Raw genomic sequence first — 19,062 nt, 5'->3', positions numbered from 1 at the left:
GTATACAGCACTCAGACCTTTGGAAAAATGTTTAGAGTCACAGACCCAGGACTCGAACACATCAGTGGCAAATGTTTTGCAAAACTCTCCTGTATCAGACAGAAATGCCCAAAAAACCACGTACTTAGGAATGATTTTTGTTATGCAAAGGGTCCTGAGATTGCAAATAAGCAATGTTCCCAGCACTGGCAGAGAACGCAGCAAGTAGGAGCCTGGCTCAAGGGAGACAGGACAGTGAGCTGCAGGAGAGGAGGGGGACGCTAAGCCATACAAGGAAGCAAAGACCTCACAGCCCATTTTTAGATTTGGTTTTGGTTAACAGCTCTTAAGAAATCGTAATGTGCATTTCTGATTAACCAGAAGCAGCAATTTTCACTTAAAGATGGGCACGAATTAAAAAGCGTCCGTGCCTCTCTGCAATGAGGGATGGCACAACCGAACGCGGGCAACTCACTCCACCACCGCCGAGCCCTCCTCGTCTGACTGCGTCATCTCGTCCTCCGACTGGTCGCTGAGCAGGTCGCAGGGCAGCAGGGACGAGGTGTCAGCCAGCTCGAGGACGGGCGCGATGCTGGGCCGCCGGGTGCCCGAGCCGTTCTCCGCCGGCAGCGCCAGCTTGCTGCTGTTGGCGGGGCGGCACTCGGTGTTCTGCAGGTCCATGGCCACTGTACCTGGACGCGGCGGGGAGGGAAGCACAGCGCGCTCTATGAGGAGGGGAAGGGAGCTGAGACAGCACAGCATGCAGCCCGTCAGCCCTGGGGGGACCACGCACCGCACCCACCCAAGACCTTCAACATGGACCAGAGAAGCTGGATGACCCCATGCTCCAGCACCTCCTAAAAACCAGACGTATTTATGGAGTATTAATCACAGCCATCAAGGTTTTGGCCTCAGTTGGAAACCCCAGCCAAGGCTGTCTTCTAAATCTTCACCAAATAGTTACTTTCAGATGGGTGTGAAAGCCGGGAGCTCCACAGCAAGCCAAGCACGGGGCTGGGTGCCCTCCTCCCCCAGCAGCCGTGGGGCTGGACCCGCTCGCCCTTGGGCAATTTCTCTCTCACTGCACTTTCTGAAAAAGTCCCTCTGCGAACAAGCCAAACAAGCCACCTAATGACAACATTGACGAGCGCTGCTCAGCAAAGTGCTCTGCGGCTTGCTGTGGGATAATCATGCAAATTGCTGCTCATGAATATAAATGCATGAATTATTTGCCTGAAGTACAATGTGCTACTGCAGCGCAGCCTCTCCGGACAACCCCACAACTTGGTCTTCCCAGCTGCAGGCTGGGAGCAATGACTCATGGCGTTTTTTATTTGGGAAACTGCACCACTCGCTGCAGAGCAAACCATGCTGGTTGTGAATCATAAACATGATTTAGGAGGAGGCCAACAGCATTCATTCTTCAGCCACGATGCGGGGGATTTCTGCAAATATCCTTAATGGGAATGGATATCACGAGCTCTAATGGTGACTTTTGGGCTTGCTGAGAGCACCCAGGACACGAGGAGCAGGGACCTGTGTGTGTTTTGCTGAAGGGGTGATCTGGAAGGGGGTGGAGAAGGGGGCCCCGTGGACTCACCCATGCTGGCGATGATGCTGTGCACGGGCAGGCGGGACGGGCCGTCGTAGGTGCCCCTGCCCGCAAAGCCCTTCTTCTTCTGCTTCTCCTCCTGCTTGAAGATGAAGGCAGAGTTCTCCTCCTTGGTGATGTTGATGTAGAAGCAGGTGTCGGACGCGGCCATGATGTGCCGCGGGCCGGGGTTCAGCAGGATGCTCTTGTTCTCCTCCCTCCGGATGCCGATCAGGCAGACACCGTACCTGCGATGGGAGCGTGGTGCGGGCGTTCAAAGCCAGAGAAAAGCCCCTTCAAAGGGCCTCGTCCCTGCAGAAGGGACCTCAAAGCACCCTCCAGCCCCAGTGCTGCTCCCAGCACCTTGTCCCTGACCCCAGCTCTGCCCGCTGCCCCCCAGTCCTCACTTCTTGTGTGCGTGGAAGGCGGCGTAGGTAAAGCTCTTCCCCTCGTACTCCATGAAGAACTTGCTGTCGCCCATGCGGATGTGGTAGACCTCATTGCCTGAGCAGCGCCCGTACATCCTCTGCCACTGCTCCGGAGACTCCTGGCCCTCCCTGCAAGCACAGAGCCGTGTGCCGGGACGGGGCCACAGCCAGAGCCAGAGCACCCAGGGGTGCTGAGGCTGCCACCCGGTCCAACAGCAGGGAGGTGGCGGCGATGAGCTGTCAGCGCTTCCAGGCCGAGGCTGAGCTCATTTAGATTTCCGACTTTAAGTGCCTTTTTATTTAATGAGGGCTCCCAGGGGAGCGGCGGAGGCAGGGCTGAGAGCCAGTGTTGGCAAACAGCTCAGAGCATGGGGCGAGAAGCTCTGGGAAGGATGTTTTGGAACGCTTTGATTTCACTTTAACAAAGCACAGCAAGTCCTGGCTCTGCTAAGGGGCAAGGGGCCCGCGCCAGGGCCCACCTAGCTGCTTCCAGCTGCACTTTGTACAGTCCCACAGAACAACCTGCAGGCTCCAGCCTCGCGGTTGGTAAATCAAGCTTCCTGCCAGCGGGAGCAGCTCAGTACAAACAAGATGTTTTATTCCTGGCCTCCAGCAAGGCAATGTGCACAGGAACAACCAGGCTGCGTGCCCCGGGCTGCCGCTGAAGGCAGTGCCCCCATTACCTCCCACCAGTAATTGCTGGCTGGAAGGAAAAGACTCCGGGCTGCAACTCAGGTGGTGTTTTGCCAGGACAGGAGCCCCGGTGGTGCAGACAGGGTGCTGCCTGTGCCATGGGTGCCCAGTCCCCCCACCCTACGTGGGCAGCACTCACTGGCCGCGGGAGGTGTGCACCAGCAGTGTGATGAGCGTGGAGGTGGCAGGGCAGACACAGTTGAGAGCCAGCATGGCGTACTTGCACTCCTCCTCGCAGACAACGTGATCTACAAGGAAGAAGAGTTTAGGGGTAGGGGTAGGGGTATGGGAAGGGGTAGGGCGAGGGTTAGGGCTAGGGTTAGAGGGTTAGGGTTAGGGGGTTAGGGCTAGGGCACCAGGTGCCTCTGCTTCTGTTGCCTGGAGATTTCGGGGTGGCAAACCCAAGCAGCTCACGCTGCCCGGGGACATGCCGAGGAGGGCAGAGAGGTGCCGGGGTCTGGAGAGCACACTGTGGTGGTGGAGGGGGACAGGGGAACATGCTGGCCCTCCAGACGGGATGGGGACCCATGGCCCTCCCTACATACACCTCCCTCCCTCCTCTACTCTGAACCCCTGACCTGCAAACCCACCCCTCATGGGCTCTGAAGACATGGGATCACCCCTGGAAACATCAACTGCTCCCAAAAAGATCCAGCTTGTGGAGGACAGCCCCGCAGACTCACCGGCAAACTTTACATGAAACTTGTTCTCCGGCTTTAAGATCTGAACATAGAGAGGGCAGTTTGGAGCAAAATCTTTCACAGCCCAGGCTCTCAGGATGGTCTGGTGGTCCTAATAGAAGAGCAAAGCACGGGCTAGCTCCTGGCTGCTTATTTCCCCCAACTCTTCCATGGCTAGGACAAACCACAAAGCAGCTTACCGCCGCCGTGCGGTCCACCTCGTTCCGGCTGCTGAGGATGAAGCAGGCTTCCCCGTTGTCCATCCTGCAAACAGAGAGCAGCGCCCGTGCACCACCCAGCCCGGCCACGCCGGGAGCCTGCAGGCACCACCCGGGGCGCCCGCAGAGATGTCAGCGTGGCCATCGTCACCCAGCCAGTGACACTGCGCTGGGGACGCGTGTGGCTGAATTACACCGTGCTTGCAGCCGTCCTGCATCCCCCCGAGGAATATTTCATGTTTAGGGATTAGTGGGCAGCACAGGCAGCAGCCGAGCATCCCCAGCAGCAGCGTTTTGGCCCCAGCCCTGTACCCCCCCTCGTGGCTGCCTGCAATCCACCCATCCTGCTGCTCACTTGGCTCTCATGAGGTCCTGGTCCTTCAGCGCAGAGCCCTGGAGGTAGATGACCCGCTGCGACCACAGCGGGATCTGCAGGACCCTCCGCACCTGGATATCCATCTCCGTGGGGCACAGTATCACCACGTAGTAGTCCTGAAAGAGAGAGGCTTGTTGTGGGCTGGCGTCCCGCATGCCTGCAGACAGAAGTGAGCAGGATTTTTAAAACTGGGTGTATGGAATGAAGGCTGAGCATTGGTAATGAAGTGTAGGTGAGCTTTGCAAGGAAATGCCAATCTGAAGCAGCTCCGTAGTGCTGGCGCCCCGTGGAAACGGAAAGGCACAGTCATTTGCTAGAAGATTGCTAATTATGTGGGGATATTCCAGTCAGGTAAAGCCCCTGTGGTTTTGCAGTTACTCATTCTGTTCCCGTGTCAGACTTCATCCACTGGAGACATCCTTACAGAAGTCCACCCAGGCTTCCCCACACAGAGCTGTATGGGGTCTGGCCACAAAATCAGGGCAGATCAGGCAAAACAAGAGCCAGGCTCAGTTGGTGTGGCCTGGCCATGCCCAAAACCACTGAAACCCAGCATGGGCAAAACGCATAAGCCGTGAACACGGGCACGGGCCCGGCCCTGACCTGCAGGCGCGGGTGGGCGTAGAACTCGTTGAGGAAATCCATGAGGAGGTCGATCTTGAGAGAGCTGACGCACAGCACGACGTGCTTCTCCGTCTGGGCCCGGTGACGGCTGTAGTTGCCTCCTGACTTCTGCCGCTCCATCCACAGGTAGACGAGCTCCTCGAACTGCAAGCAAAAGCAGGGGGCTGATGTCCCAGCAGCAGGGCAGGGAGGCAGGCCGCGGTGCTTTGCTGCCTCCCAGACACGGTCTGTGGGGTGGCTGATGGCAGCAGGCAGCTGGAGGGACCCTGGGGACGTGGGGAACGTCCCCGTGTCCAGCCCAGGGTCTCTGTCCTGCCTCCCCAGCCCTGGCTCTGACCTGCAGCGGCAGCACGACTAGGGCGACGCAGATCATGATGACGACGAGGAGCTGGGAAGGCCAGATCTTTGGTGTCACGTCTCCGTAGCCCACCGTGGAAAAGGTGACGATGCAGAAATAGAAGGACTTGAAGAGGGAGAGCTTCTCACCTGCTCTTTCCAAATGCTGGATGCCGCAGGTGCTGCAGGGGGAAAGCACAGGGCCCTCGAGCACTCATCTGAGAAGATTGCCTTCGCTGACAGGGACTCACGAGCCCCATAGCTTCATTTCCTGTCCTCTCAGCAACTGAATTGGTATTATATGCTTCAAATCCAGACCAAAGGGATGGGAGGAAAGCCCCAGAAGCCTGATTTAGATCTAAGCACCCACCCGGAGCAGGGCTCCTTTTGGAAACCTGCCCCTGCTCTTGGCCAAGCACGGGGTAAGGGCCCTGTTAATTAGCTGGGCCTACAAATGAGCTGCTCAGAGGCATGGTGGCGGGGGTTCGGTGACACTCACCCTGTGAAAACGAGACAGAGCAGGGTGCAGATCAGGATGAGCACCTGGTTGAACATCGCCGACTGGGTCCGCTGGATGGCTCGGTGCAGGTCGTTCTGGGGATGGGACAGGAGCCTCAGCAGCAGCACAGCCACAGCCCCTGCAGCTGCCCGCAGGCTCCAGAAATGTGAAACCCTTGGCAGGGTCGGGCATTTCTGCACAGAGCCATGATGGTCAGCCCAGGGCTGAGCTGTGCCGTGGGACTGGGGGCACGTGGAGCGGGTGGGCATCCCCTGCTCACACACCGAAGGGACCCAACCCGCAGCCCAGCCTCACCAGGAGGTGGCCAGCCAAGCCTCAACCCCACAAACTTCGTCCCAGCACCTGAAAACCTGCCCAAAATCTGCCCTCGGGCACCTTAGTGCCAGGCTGTGGCACAGCAGCCTTTTAGTTCCTATGGCAGAGGAGGTGGGATGTCCAGGAGGGATGTCTGGTCACTTACTATCATGTTTTCCAGGGCGTACTTGGCAAGCCAGCAGTTCAGAAAAACGGGGATGAACAAATTCCGCAGAGGAGGCCAGAATATCTAGAAAAGCAAGAGTTTCTCACAGGCTGACTTGCAAAGGACTCGGAGCAATGGAGTTCTTTACCAAAAATAACTGCCAGCTGTAAATACTGCTTGGCCAGACACCTGCTTTTCTATATTTCACCACCAAAACCACAGTACGTGTTAAACTTAAAGTTGCTTTAAGCGACCCTGGGGAATACACACCGTGATAATGAAGGGCACTGTGTTGATCATCTCCAGGATGAACGAAATGCGGAAAATCTGTTCCCAGATGTTCCCCTGAGGAATTAAAAGTAACAACAATTAATTAAAAAGCTTGAAAGTATGCCAAAGGCCAATTAAGATGCTCCCAGTGCCCCGGCCCCTGCTAGACGTGCGAAGGATGCGCAGGCAGGATGATGCTGCGCTTTGCCTGGCAGTTGCAGTACTGGTGCCAGACAAAACTTCCCAAAATGCCCATTTTTTTCCCAGATGGGTGGCACCTCTGTCGGTGGCTGTCCCTGACAAAAGCTGGGGACAGTAACACTTCGTATAAGGACTGAGGCAGCAACAAACACAAACCTCTGATTCAAACAATGTGGGGGATGCCGGGGCTGAGCCTTTTCTGCCCCCAGGGATGGGAATCAGCCACCGATGGGCCCAAGCCAGAGAAATATATCCACCAGCCACACAAAACATCCAAAAACCCTCCCGAGGACTGTGAGGAGATGCCATTTACTAAGGTCCCTGCCTTTGGCCAGCTCAGGGAGCCAGCACACCCCCATCCCCTGAGGCAGCACCCGCTGGCAGCAGCGGGACAGACGTACGGAGGACAAGTGGCCACAGTGACCACAGCCTCCTGGCATGGTGCTCACCTTGTAGCTGAGATAGATGAGCAGCATGGTCTCCAGGAAGCTGATCAGAGCTATGCTGACCTGCGGAGACAGACAGCAGGCACTGCTCGGGGTGTGCTCCTGCAGCCGCCTCCAGCAGCAGCTGCTGCACACCTCAGCCTCAGCCTCCCCGCTCGGTTTTCCTGCACCCGTCTGGTGCGTCGGTGGGCACCCAGCACCGTTACCTCCATGTGGCCAGGAACTCACCTGAACAGCCCACAGCGGCAGCTTTCTATCCACCCAGAAGATATGTGACCTGCAAAGAACACAGCAGATGGATCCGAACCGTAGCCTAATTAGCAGCGCCTTTACTCCTCACTGCCTGCCAGCCCGAGGCCATCTCTGACTTCATCCAAGGCAGGCTCGTTACTGGCATTGCTCCATGCAGAGCCTGAAGCCGGGTCTGACAGTCCCCGAGCTCCTGTGACCCCACCCAGCACAGCTCCTGACCCACCAGTGACCCCAGCCCATTCCAGTCCCCTCCTCACTGGGAGGCTCCGTGCCCACCGCTGTGTCCCCGCTGTCACAGCAGAGCCAGACCCAGCACCACGAGCATCCCACAGCTCACCAGTTTATCTTCGTGGACTGGTTGAAGACTGTGTAGTTCTGCTTTTCACATTCCCAGCTGGAACAGAAACAGAAACCCAGGGAGAGCAGTCAGTGGGACGGTGGAGGGACAGAAGGACGGACAAGGGGTGCAAGCTTTGGCTCCCCAGCTCAGGGGATGCCATCTCCAATCTGTCCTGACACTGGGAGAGGCCCTTGGACAACATCCTATGGGGTCAGGCTCGTGCTGGTGCCCATCCTGGTGGTTTCTACAGGACCCTACCTTGCCCCAGCAGTATTAAACACTTCAGTCACCCTGCCTGCTGGGTGCACTCCCACAGGCCAGCATCTGCTTTACCATGTGCACACCCAAAGGGGCTGATGTCCCCCAGCTAATGGTGGGGTGTCCCCAAATTGCAGCTGCATTAAACCTCACAAGGCTGCCTGCCCATGTCGCTCTTAATTCTCATGGAGTCGCAACCACTTTTGGGCAGTGCAAATGTCCTTGGCCGTTTGCAACCTTTACACAGAGAAAATCAAACTGCTAATTCTCATAGAGCGCCCTAGCCCTCTGAAAAAAAAAATAAAAATAAAAATCTGCATGTGAGATAAACAAAGCAAGGACATATTAAAAACAGGGCTCTGCTGAAACCCAGAGCAGAGCTGCTAGATGGAATCATCTGTCACCTCGGGGATCTGAATGGCAAAATGCATTTCATTCCCTAACACTTAAATGGGATTTAGCAGACGTGTGTGTCTTCAAGGGCGTCGGCATCCAGAAAACACCTGCCTGGCAATGCGCTGAGCGTGTGCCTGGGCTGCGTGCCCCAGCTTTCAGAGCCCTGGCCACAGGAAGGGTGGCACTCACCAGCCTATGCCCTCCTCCGGGTTGTCGAGCAGGACGCGGACGATGTAGAGCAGGCAGGTGAGCAGCTTCAGCGAGAAATTGAAGAGGCGAATCCTCAGACCTGCGGTGGAGGGGGCACGGCGTGGGCAAAGCAGGGTCCCACGGCACGGCCCCATGGCACAGCCCTATGGCACTGCCCCAGAGCAGACACAGAAGAGCACGGGATGGGCAGAGCCCCCTCGCAGGGCTGCGGGCAGCGTGCAGGAGGGGCACCGAACAAATCCTCTCCATCCGCTCTCCCTCCCCAGCCAGTTGATCGGGTTATTACTCAAAGTGCAAGTGAGGAATTTATCACATTTTCATTAAAATCTTCCCCGTGGGCACCCTGTTGTGCCACGCTCCAGCATTTTAACGAGCCGGTAGGATGCAGGGAGGAAAGGAAAATGTGGGCTTATGAATTAACGAGCGGGCTCCCTCCGGACAGCTGATGAGAAAACAGCTTCCAACAGCATTAGTCAAGGGGCAGCTCATTTGCGGGGCCGAAGAGAGGGTGAGGGGTTTTGAGGGGCCATGGGGGTGCCCAACTCCAGCTGGGGACAGGGCACGGGGTGGTGGCAGCCCCAGGCTGGGCACCACATCCTGGCTCAGCACCAGGGCTGGATGGGGCCGGCTGCCAGCAGATGGCAATGGTTTCTCGTCCCCACTGCCACACGAGCAGGGATCACTCACTCGACCGCTGGTTTTTGATGAAGAAGAGCTTCAGGCGCTCCTTGAAGGTGTTCTCATTCACGTAGAACTCCACCTGCACCCTGCGGGGACAGCACCCATGGGGACGGTCAGTGCGGGGGGCATGGGCAGGACCCCCGCACCCAGCCCTGGCCCCTGCAAGCTGTATCTCCCCCGAGCCATCCCCGGCAGCCCCATTGTCCCCAGGGCAACCCAGCACCCACTGGTGGCATCCCACTGCCCCACGGCATGGCTCCAGCTTGGGTGAAGGGCTCTGCTCTCATTCAGGTACACCAAGCTGGAGCCTGGGGGGCAAACACCTCCCCTAACGTGCACCATGCAGCTCTCTGCACCCCCTGGGATGCTGCTCTCCCCCTGGCTGTATCCCCCCAGCTCCGTCCCCCTGCCTGCTCGCAGGGCTGCAGCCAGCCAGGGCCATGTCCCACACCCCGGCCTTACCCGTGCCAGAGCAACACTCGGCAGCGAAGCTGTTAAGAACCAAATCTGATCGAAAAGGAGGAAAATTCCCCGTGTTGCTAAGAAACCGCATTTGGCCGTTCCAGAAGAAGCCAGGAGCTGCCAGCCAGCCCTGAGCATCCCTCGGTGGCTGGTGGCACCGGGGTGAGGCGAGGGACAGCCACCACCGGGGGCTTCTCCCAGACAGGGTCGGAGCCAGGAGGAACGAGGGACCAAGCCAACCCCGCTCGTCCCAGCCCCGCTGGGCACGGCTGCTCCCATCCCAGACACATCCCCCCCTCCAGCTCCATCTTGTACACCCAAAACCAGAATCCAGCCCCAAATCGTTCCCGTGGGCAGGGCTGTAAGGCACACTGCCTGCTCAGTGCAGCCTGACGCTCTGCTTTAGGTTCCCAGCAGGACAGGGCCCACTCTTCAGTGCCACCACTAATAATGGGGTCAAGTGCCAAGATTTAGCAATTTCCCCTCTCTCACTCTATTTGCTAAGCCCCTGAAACGCTGCTGTAATTACTATTTTTTAACTGCTTGGAGGTCACCAAGGCGCATTGCCAGGCGAGGCGCAGACCACGGGCACCAAACCACGGTGTCAGACCCCGAGTCCCCCGCCCCGTGCCTTCCATCTCCGCAGTCCCTGTGCCCACGTGGCAGGGGCTGCAGCCAAACACGGCCCCGAGGACGTGATTTATGGGGCAGCAGCTGCCAGGCTCATGTGCTAGACGGGAAAACAAACCTTCACCGTGTGTGAACACCGAGCTGGGCGGGCAGGGAGCTGGGGATGGCTCAGGAGCCCCCACTATTTGGACCCTGTGCTGTGATGCCAGCATTTAGCAGCTGGCTGTGCCCGCAGGAACGTGGCATCCCTTCGAGAGCTGCTCGTCAGGTTGGAGAGGCAGGCTTGTACTTTACAAGCTTCTTATGTACAAAAAGCAAGCACATGGAGAGAAAACCATCGCCTCAGGCAAGATAGTTGGGATAATGTTTTATAAGAGTTATCAAACTTTCAGTTGCCAAATGTGTCCCTCTGGCCCCAAAGCAACGCAAACCCCAACGCCTGCACCCCGCACGGCCGGGACGGCAGCAGAACCTCAGGGGCTGGCAGCTGAGAGATGAGGAACTTTGCAAGCACAGCTCGAACACGTTAACATTAACCTTTTCCAAAGCCAGACTTTGCAAATAATTCGGCTGTGCCAGGGCATAAATCAGGCAGCTCGCAATGCCACCCACACAAGGTAATTGCTCCTTCTCCGTGTTAAAAACCCCAAAATGCCCAGCGCGGGGGGACCTCGGGGACACCACTCATCTCCCTGCCATGAGCAGCAAAAATCCCTGGGGGCAGCCAGCTGGTTAGTCCTGCAGCCCACCGCAGGACTGTGAATATAAACGCTGGTGGATAAAAGAAGTGAATGATTAGGAGAGATCTGCTTTTGATGGTGAAGTAGCCGTACACCTCCAGTAAGAATGGCAATGCAATGGGGAGAAGGAGTACTGGGAAAGCAGCTGAAATGGCCCTGGGGGGAGGTGGGTGCTGGCTGCTGGCACGGGGCAGCCCCAGTGTGAGCAGCGCGGGGCTGGGCTGGGCACTGGCTGAGTCCCACCCATGGCGAGCGAGTGGTGGCTTTACTGGGCAGCAGTCACAGGAAAGCACAACAGATCCCGCTTCCAGATAGGGACCTAATGGATCAGATCTTTTAGAGCACATCCTCTAATTTCACTATCAAGAATTCAGCTTAAAATAAAAATCAGCGTGCCCATGGCACACCCCGGCTGCGCTACCACGCCGCTCGCAACCCCAATTCAGCATCCCAACTGCCCGGCTCACCCAAGACACTCTCCCCAGAGCCCCCATGCCCACAGCACCCAGTGAGGAGCCCCAGCCCCCCAGGACCCCTGTCTGCAGGGTTTGCACCAGATCGTGCCCTCCCAGCACCCGGCAGCTCTGCGGGGCCATGCCCTGGGGGGGCGGCAGCAGCTCAGCCCCGCCAGCCGCCCCGATAAGCATCAAGGTACAAGTTTGGTTACAAGCCCTCGCTTGGCAGTGTAATTACTGCTATTATGCACTCCATAATGCCTGAGCAATTTCATTTTCTTCGCCCGGTTATTTACTGTGCTTTATTAATCTAAGATTAGAGACAATTTGTTCTAAGGCGATGAGCTCCCGAAAAAAAAGACACAATAATTTCTTCTGAAAAGCGCAGGGTACGAGACCGAAATGGGCACAGCCCTGCTCAACGGCGATACAACAGGCGAGGAGGAGCCCGGCCAGCTGCCAGCCCCCACCCACACCCCCCCCCCAGGCCTCACACACCCCCTACCCCACCACCAACCCACCCGTGACGGCGACAAGCACGGCTCCACGCCGGGGCTCACCCTGGGGGGCCGCGGCTGTACCCCGAGCTCCTCGTCCCCATGAGGCCCGGGGGGCACGGTGGGCACAGTGGCTCCTCTCCGGCCCCGTGGCTGACAGCTGCCTGAAAACTGAGACGGCTCCGGGAGCAGCACCCAGCAGGGACCCAGCGCCCAGCACCGCCTGGATGCTGCCCAAAATCTGGCCGCTGCTCCCCGAGGAGGGGTTTACGTGCATGGGATGCTTTGGCTCTGTTTCACGAGGATGAAAATATTTCACCGTGAGAAATGTGTCATGGAATAAATGTGGCTCTTGAAAGAGAGGAAGAGGTATCAGCAGCTCTCTGCATCTCCAATCCCTGCTCCTACACTGCAGCTGGCTGGGGAGCACCATTCTCACCCAGGGAATGTCTCAGGACGAGGGAGGAGGCGACCAGCACACGTGGGGACACCAGGAGCCACCACAGGGAGCTGCTGGGGACAGCGGAGGGGAGATGGGCGCACGTCTGCGTGCACATCGGGTGCATGCATCAGGTGCAATTACAGCACCTGGGCGCCTGCCAGAGCGAGACGCGCGCCGCAGGCTGCCCCCGCGCTCCGTCAGCACTAATTGAACAATTGCTCGGAGGAGGGGGTGTCGCGGCTCCGCACCGCCCGCACGGCTCAGCCCCGGGAGCAGGCAAGGCAGCGGCTTCGAAACGGAGCCCTGTGGGCTCTATTGCTCAGTGGCTTCCTCAGGATTTTCTCCGTTTACCATGGGAATAAACTGAGGAAAAAAAACAACAAGGTATCTCCTGTTTTATTACAGGAGATTTGTGCCTTGTGCCCAAGGGAATGAGGTGATATTGCCAACCTCTCCGCGGCAAATTAAACGCAGCTGGGCTCGGGTAATGCCACCCTGGCTCCAACAGGGAACACTACAGATTTTTTAAGATTCAGGTAAAAAGCAGGCTCCAAGCAGCTGCTTTTGGAAAGGGGCTGCCCACCAGCAAGGGCAGCTGCACCTCGTGAGGCTGGTCCTCCCAGCCACCCATCACGGCCCCATTCACCAGCTCCACAAATGTCTCCGTGCCACCAGGAAGAATGGCTCAGGCCCTGCCCATGCTGCAGGAAAATCTGTACCAATAGAGCAGAAATCTGCTGCTGAACTTATTTTTCTCCCTGTCGTTCACTGGGGAGGCTGCTGGGGAAAGTGGGAGCTTTGTGCTGCAAGAGCTGACCGGCTCGTCGTGCCCTGAAGGATGCTGCGGTTCCTCTCCAGCTCCATTCAGCACCTGTGGCGCTCAGCCTCGGGCCGAGTTTGCAGCCTCGAGGTGTGATAGCTGCGGGTGGTGAGGAAGGGATTTTCCTCCTCACACGTGGGCAGCACGAGCCCAGACAGGGACACACTCATCCCTGCATCGACCACACGGGGAACCCAGCCCTGCGCTGCCCCGCAGCCACACCGTTGCTCTCAATAATAAATAAAAAGATGAAAATCCAGAAAGAGAAGATGCAACAGAATAACATGCTGCGCTTTGTTTGCCCTATTTGTTTTGCAACATTGGAGATTGACACTCAGGAATCTGCTCCGATAATTGCTTCTGCTGATGAATCTGGATTGTTTAATTAGAGTCTGCGCACGGAGCTCATCGCTAATGGGCAATCACCAGTTTGCTGCCAAGATATCACTCCTTCCCCAGGAAGGAGCTGAGCAGATATTGCTCCCCGTGGTGGGACCCATTTTGGTTTCAGGAAGCTCTGCAGGCACTGCCCACGACCCTCGGTGCCAAGAGCAGCCAAGGAAGGAGCTGGGGCAGCCCGGAGCACCCCAAGCACCGCTCGTGGCAGCACGTCCTGCTCGCGCCGCTCCCGACACGACATGCAGGCATGCACGGCACTTACTGTGAGAAGGAGGAATCCACGCTGAAATCCTCGGCGTGGGGCCTACAGGGTGAGAGCATCACAAGGGGCGAGGTCAGTGTCCAACAAATGGCACGGTGGGCAGGCAGCGCCAGGGAAAGCTGGCACTGAGCCCCGGGACTGCTTGGGGTCACCCCAGGGTCCCACCTCGGGCACCCGGGGATGCTCGGGTGGCTTGGTGAGTGCCCGGCTCTTCTACGGGCTCAGCTCCGCAAATAAAAACCTTTACTTGTGCTCTTTGGGTTTTCTTTGATGAGTCTCTGCTCTGCCTCGAATCAATTTCACACTTTGTGCAAAGATTTTACATTTGGGAAGGTGCCGCTCGGGGTGCGGCTGGGCGTCTGGCACCGTGGGATCCTTGCGCACCTTCAGAGAGCTGAGCTTGTGCTCACGGTTGGTGATGATAAAAAGGAAAATAAACAAAAATAAATGAACACAAAAGAAAGATGACAGTGACATGGGGTGTCGATGGTGTGGTGGGAGAGAGCATAAAGATGGGCAGGAGCATGGGGCGCTGCAGAAGGTTCCAGCTTCACGCCGTGCAATGTCCCTGAGGGTCCCAGCAGAGCCCACCTCAGCTGAAGGAAATTCCCCCACAAGCTGGGGAGCAGCCCCACAGCCCCACACAGCACTGCCCCGCTGCCATCCATGGCAATAACCCTTCCCTGGACCGAAATAACACACAGCAGCACGGTGCTGGGCAATACAGCTGCGAAGGAAAGAATCCCCTGTGCCAAAATGATCCCCTTTCAATAGGGGATGGATGCGACCCCATGGGAGCCCCCGCACAGCCAGTGCCCTCCTGCCTTTTGGGGGAGGCAGCCTTGTTTAACCCGATCAGGGCAAGTAGGCGATACCACCAAAAAAAAAGGGGCAGATCCAGCCTGGGAAGGATTTCTTTCATTTCACCTCACGCTTTATGAGCCCACAGCGCTCTAGTATAGTCCAAACAATATAAAAGCAATAAATCCTCATTTCAATTAAAATGCGAGCCCAACAGAAAGCGAATTCACTCCCCAGCTATCCAGCTAACAGAGAAGCCTCCCTGCCATATATTGAGTTTGCTGTTCTGCCTCTGTTGTTATCTGTGTGACTGCTGCCCCGAGAGGGTTTGAGGATGTCCAAGCAGGCACGCAGCGAGAAGCCGAGGTGTGAGGCTGGAGCCCTCCCTCACCAGACACAGCAAGAGCAGAGCAGCCCCCCCATACCCCTGGGATGCAGACCTGGCCCTCCACAGCCCCACTCCCTGCCCTGCAGCTTTGCACCCACACCCATCCCAGCACTGATGGACCCCAGGTTTGGGGACAAACATCCCCGAGCTCCTCCAGCTGCAGAGCGGAGGCAAGGAGAGCGCAGGAAGGCGCCCAGCCAGCCCCGCTCCCCTCGCATAAAATCGGATTAACGCAGCAGCAGGGGCTGCTCCAGTCCCCCTGGCACACGCTGGGTTTTGCACAGGACGTGTCCATGCCTCGCAGCCACATTATGGGCAAGAAACAGCAAATTAATTGATTTTCTCCTAATTCTCCTTTCACCAGCAGCTGGCAGCTGGATGGTGAGAAGCTGGCACAAAGGGGGGGTTGCTCCAGACCCCACTCCCCACGGCGGGGGACAAAGGCTCCCGAGCAGCACCTGCCTGGCTCACAGAGGGAGGAGGCAACCCCAAGGTGTTGTGCTGAAACTTTCCCTCTTCCCCCCAGGCACCTGAATTCACAAAACCTGTCTAATTGCTGAGAAAATACGTAAAATAATTTTTAAGGAAAACTAAACCCCACTCCAATTCTCACCTGAAAAAGGGTTGTTTTCCAGACACCAAAAACTTAACGAAAAGTTGGCAGGCTCAGCTTACTGCAGGAGGGCCGGGCCCACTTTCTGCAGGGAGGATGGACAGGGGGACCTACAGGGCATAGCACTGCTTCCACAGGCTGTGTTTTAATGGGTTTTAATGGGTTTTAAACAGCCTGCTTTGAGTTCACCTGTTTATTTTCTCCAGATCAGCCTTCCTGAGCATCGCTGCACCCCTCCTGCCCGTAACCTGACAATCCCTGGCCGGGCTAGCAGGGTGCTCAGCCCCGGCTCCCTGCAGTGCCAGCAGAGAGCAGAGGCAGAGCAAAGAAAGGAACTTCGCTGCCGCAGACAGCTCTGTCATCTGCTCCTGGAGCTGCAGCCCCTCGCAGAGGGCAGGGCTTTACTGGGAGGGGAAGAGACAACGGCACGTTTATTATTAGAACAAAAGGCAAGCGAGGAACCTTGCTTGTGTACAGGAGCGAGCAGGCACCCGCCCGCCCACGCCGCACCGCAGCTGCTCGGCACTGTCCTGCTCCAGCTGCACACCCGAGGCTGCGGCACCTCGAGGGAACGTGGAGGCATTCGGGTCCCCGGCCTCATGCAGGTAATTTGGGGATAAATACCTATGTTGTGTGTACGGTGCTTGAAGATGGAGGAGATGGGGGAAAGGCGCAGCTTTGCCGGGCGCACACGGTGCCTGCGCTCAGCTCGCTCAGGTCTCTTCCCCCCAGCCAGTTCCCAGCGCATCCTCTGCCATCTTGCAGTTTTCTGGGAGGTATTTTGGTAAACGATGGGTATTGCAGTTCACTTCTGGTTGTGAATTTCCCATCATTGCCAAGCAAAGAGTCCCTGCCTCGACTAGCGGGACCTGGATGACCCCAGGGCACCAGTGATCGCCCGCCAGCACCGCGCTCAGCTCCAGGCTGCTCAGTTAACACCTGCCAGGCTCGGAGGCATCTCGAGGTCAGGAGCTAAGGAAACTCCCAGCCTGGACAGGTCTGTCCTCCTGGGGAGGGGACGGGGCAAGGCAGAGGGACTAAAGTGAACCATGCGAGGTAACCGCTGGGGAAGGCTTCCCAAAGCGCCGTGCATGCTCTGAGACAGGAGATGCACCACGGTTCTTACCATACTGACAGTGAGAAACTAATCCACAAAAATAGCCCGATGTGAGAAGGACAGATGGGAGGAGACGAAAAAGGAAAGCAAAGAGGGGGAGAAAGAGTGAGAAAGAGGAAGGGAGAAGCGAGCGGAGCAGGCACGCGTCTGGCCACCAACACGTGCGGGATGGGACGGAGCAGCCCCGGTGGATCCGTGGCTCACAGCGTGCTCAGAGCCTGGGGGCTGGGCTGGGGACTGCGTTACGAGCCACTTGCAGATGGTGCCCAGCATCTGCTGGCGCTGCCAGCCCTGACCTTGCAGAAACGCTTGGCTCGCCCGTGTGCCAAGCCCACTGGGCAAAGCAGCCCTGAGAGGCAGAGGCGGCTCTTAATGCACGTCTCCCTGCCTTCCTTGATGGGCTGAGTGGTTCCCTGTGGCCCTGCTGAGCCCTGGGGAGGCAGTGCTGCACCCCAGCTCCACGGGTCCCTGCTTGCTGCAGCCCTGTGCCACCTGCAGTGGGGCTGGCAGTGGGGACAGCTTGTGCCACCCTCAGGGATGCTCCCATGGTGAGGCTCAGGGTCTGTCCTGCTTGCTCGCACCACACCAAGCAGCTCAGCCTCCTCCTCCACAGCAATGCTCTGCCCCAACGCCCCGCCGGGCCCTGATGGGGGACAAGGGACCAAAAATAAACAGGGCAAAAACCCAAGCGCACGTTTCGAGCGTGGGCGTCCTTCGGCTTGGCACTGCATCCACATCTCGGTGCCTATATAGGGCACGGCGCCTTGCAGGAGGAGCGTGACGGGAACGAGGAACCCAGCAGGACCTGCAGGGATGGGGAGCACAGACACAGACTGAAACACGTCCAAACCCTGCAGGAGGGAGCCGGGAGCTAAGCCCTGGGCAGGACATGAGGACTTGGGGACCAAACAGGGATGGCAAGCACCACCATGGAGCATATCTGGGGTGAGGGCAGGAACCAGGCAGCCCCAAACCCACCTGTCTTGAGCCAGCAACAGTCGCAGGCTGTGTTTACAACCCCTCTGCTCGGCACGACTGCTGGCAGCTCCCTGTGCCACCAGCTGGGACCCGGGGCTGCTGCCTCTCCTCCAGGACCAACCGTGCTCACAGCCTGGTGCCGCTCGGGATCTAAGGTATCGGGCACCTCACCCGTTTCTGCTGGAGCCCATTCAGTGCCACACTGCTGGGGTGGCAGAGCAATCACCTGCCCCATGGAGGAAGGAGATGCTCAAGCAAAACACACCAGCTCCTTCCAACAACAGTCTCCAAGGTGGAGAGGGGGGCCCACAACGAGCCCCTCCAGTCCCTACGCTGGGCACATCCCAGCCCCTTACCCTGCTTTGCCATGCACAACCCCCAGCAGAGCATCCCAGCGGTGCACAGGAGAACAACCCAAGCATGAAGAGGTGCTGGGGGATTCCTGGGATGCTGACCACGAGGCAGACCCCAGATGGAGAACATCCCCGGTGCGCTCGCTGTGCTGGGGCAGGCTGCGGAGATGCCCCATGCTCAGCCCTGTGGGACATCCCCACCACTCCCATTTAGGGCAAATCCCTCCCAGATTCCCAGGCAAAACCCTAGGGAGCCAGCCAGGCTCTTTTTTCAGGTCGCCTCCGTGACAGCTCGCAGCAGCACAGCCCGCAGCACTCCGGCTTTCTGCGCACCCAGCGCTGCGGGGGCACATCTCAGCGCCGCCTGCACCGCCTGGCACCGCCGGTCCCAGCCCCCAGAGGAGCAGGGCAGGAGCTGTGCCCAGCACAGATACAAAAACACTCTGCTGAGCACACCGTCTGGGTGCCTCCTGCCCCAGCACTGCTCCGTTTCTGGTAGAAGGTTCTGAGAAGTGGGGCTCAGCCCTGGTAGCGGAGAGCTGGGGCTGGCGGGGGGCAGATTTTTGCCATGGCAAAGGCAGTGCTCAAACAGCCAGACAGGCAGACAGACAGACACACAGACCCGCCAGCACAGCCCCCTGAGAGCTCCTTTCTGGGGGCCAAATCCAAAAGAGCACCAGCAGATGAACCAAGGAGGGACCTCAGAGGTGGGCAAGCCCCGGGAAGGACTCTCCATCCCCCCTGCAGCCAGCTCTCCCCAGAATCGCCTCACCTGAAGCTGGTGCACAAAAAACATAGGCTTTTATTAAAGCAAAGCCAAAAGAAATTTGGAAAAATATCGCTTTTGGCTTCTTGCCCTCCCCCAGGGGGGTTCAGCCTGGCAACACAAAAGCTGCAGGTGGAACTTGCACCCGGCGCTTGTTCCCGAGACCTGCCATGGAGACCATCACCGAGCAACCCGGCTGTTAAACGGAGAGGTTTTCATGGTCCCAGCAGCCCGACCGGGCCCTTCCACAGCTCTGCTCGTGTCTGGGCATCAGGCGACAAACACACACCCAGCACGAGCTGTTTGTCAACGCCTGGCGGCCCCCCGGGAGACCACGCATCGATTGCTCAGGAATTACATTTTCAAACATGTCTGGGAGG

The 19,062-nt window shown here is 58.0% G+C and overlaps 1 protein-coding gene across 8 annotated transcripts in view; it reads right to left on the bottom strand.

Moving 5' to 3' along the window:
* Positions 1-19,062, bottom strand: part of KCNT1 (potassium sodium-activated channel subfamily T member 1) — a 53,040-nt gene that overhangs the window by 8,319 nt on the left and 25,659 nt on the right. For 4 of the 8 annotated variants that reach the window (XM_032200478.1, XM_032200483.1, XM_032200480.1 and 1 more), the window contains exons 2-19: positions 13,667-13,708; positions 8,966-9,045; positions 8,258-8,357; positions 7,412-7,468; positions 7,051-7,099; positions 6,826-6,885; positions 6,176-6,250; positions 5,906-5,989; positions 5,425-5,519; positions 4,927-5,107; positions 4,569-4,733; positions 3,945-4,081; positions 3,572-3,635; positions 3,375-3,483; positions 2,831-2,939; positions 1,978-2,127; positions 1,580-1,818; positions 455-671 (exon numbers count right to left, since the gene is read on the bottom strand). In XM_032200478.1, coding sequence (XP_032056369.1) covers positions 455-671; positions 1,580-1,818; positions 1,978-2,127; positions 2,831-2,939; positions 3,375-3,483; positions 3,572-3,635; positions 3,945-4,081; positions 4,569-4,733; positions 4,927-5,107; positions 5,425-5,519; positions 5,906-5,989; positions 6,176-6,250; positions 6,826-6,885; positions 7,051-7,099; positions 7,412-7,468; positions 8,258-8,357; positions 8,966-9,045; positions 13,667-13,708 — 2,013 coding nt within the window. The remainder of the gene's footprint in view (positions 1-454; positions 672-1,579; positions 1,819-1,977; positions 2,128-2,830; positions 2,940-3,374; positions 3,484-3,571; positions 3,636-3,944; positions 4,082-4,568; positions 4,734-4,926; positions 5,108-5,424; positions 5,520-5,905; positions 5,990-6,175; positions 6,251-6,825; positions 6,886-7,050; positions 7,100-7,411; positions 7,469-8,257; positions 8,358-8,965; positions 9,046-13,666; positions 13,709-19,062) is intronic. The other 4 variants (XM_032200484.1, XM_032200486.1, XM_032200482.1 and 1 more) reach the window with 2 other exon arrangements.

The sequence above is a fragment of the Aythya fuligula genome, chromosome 19 (assembly GCF_009819795.1).
Source record: "Aythya fuligula isolate bAytFul2 chromosome 19, bAytFul2.pri, whole genome shotgun sequence".
NCBI lineage: Eukaryota > Metazoa > Chordata > Aves > Anseriformes > Anatidae > Aythya > Aythya fuligula.
The sequence above is the reverse complement of the archived record's forward strand: the minus strand, read 5'-3'. Positions and strand labels throughout refer to the sequence as shown.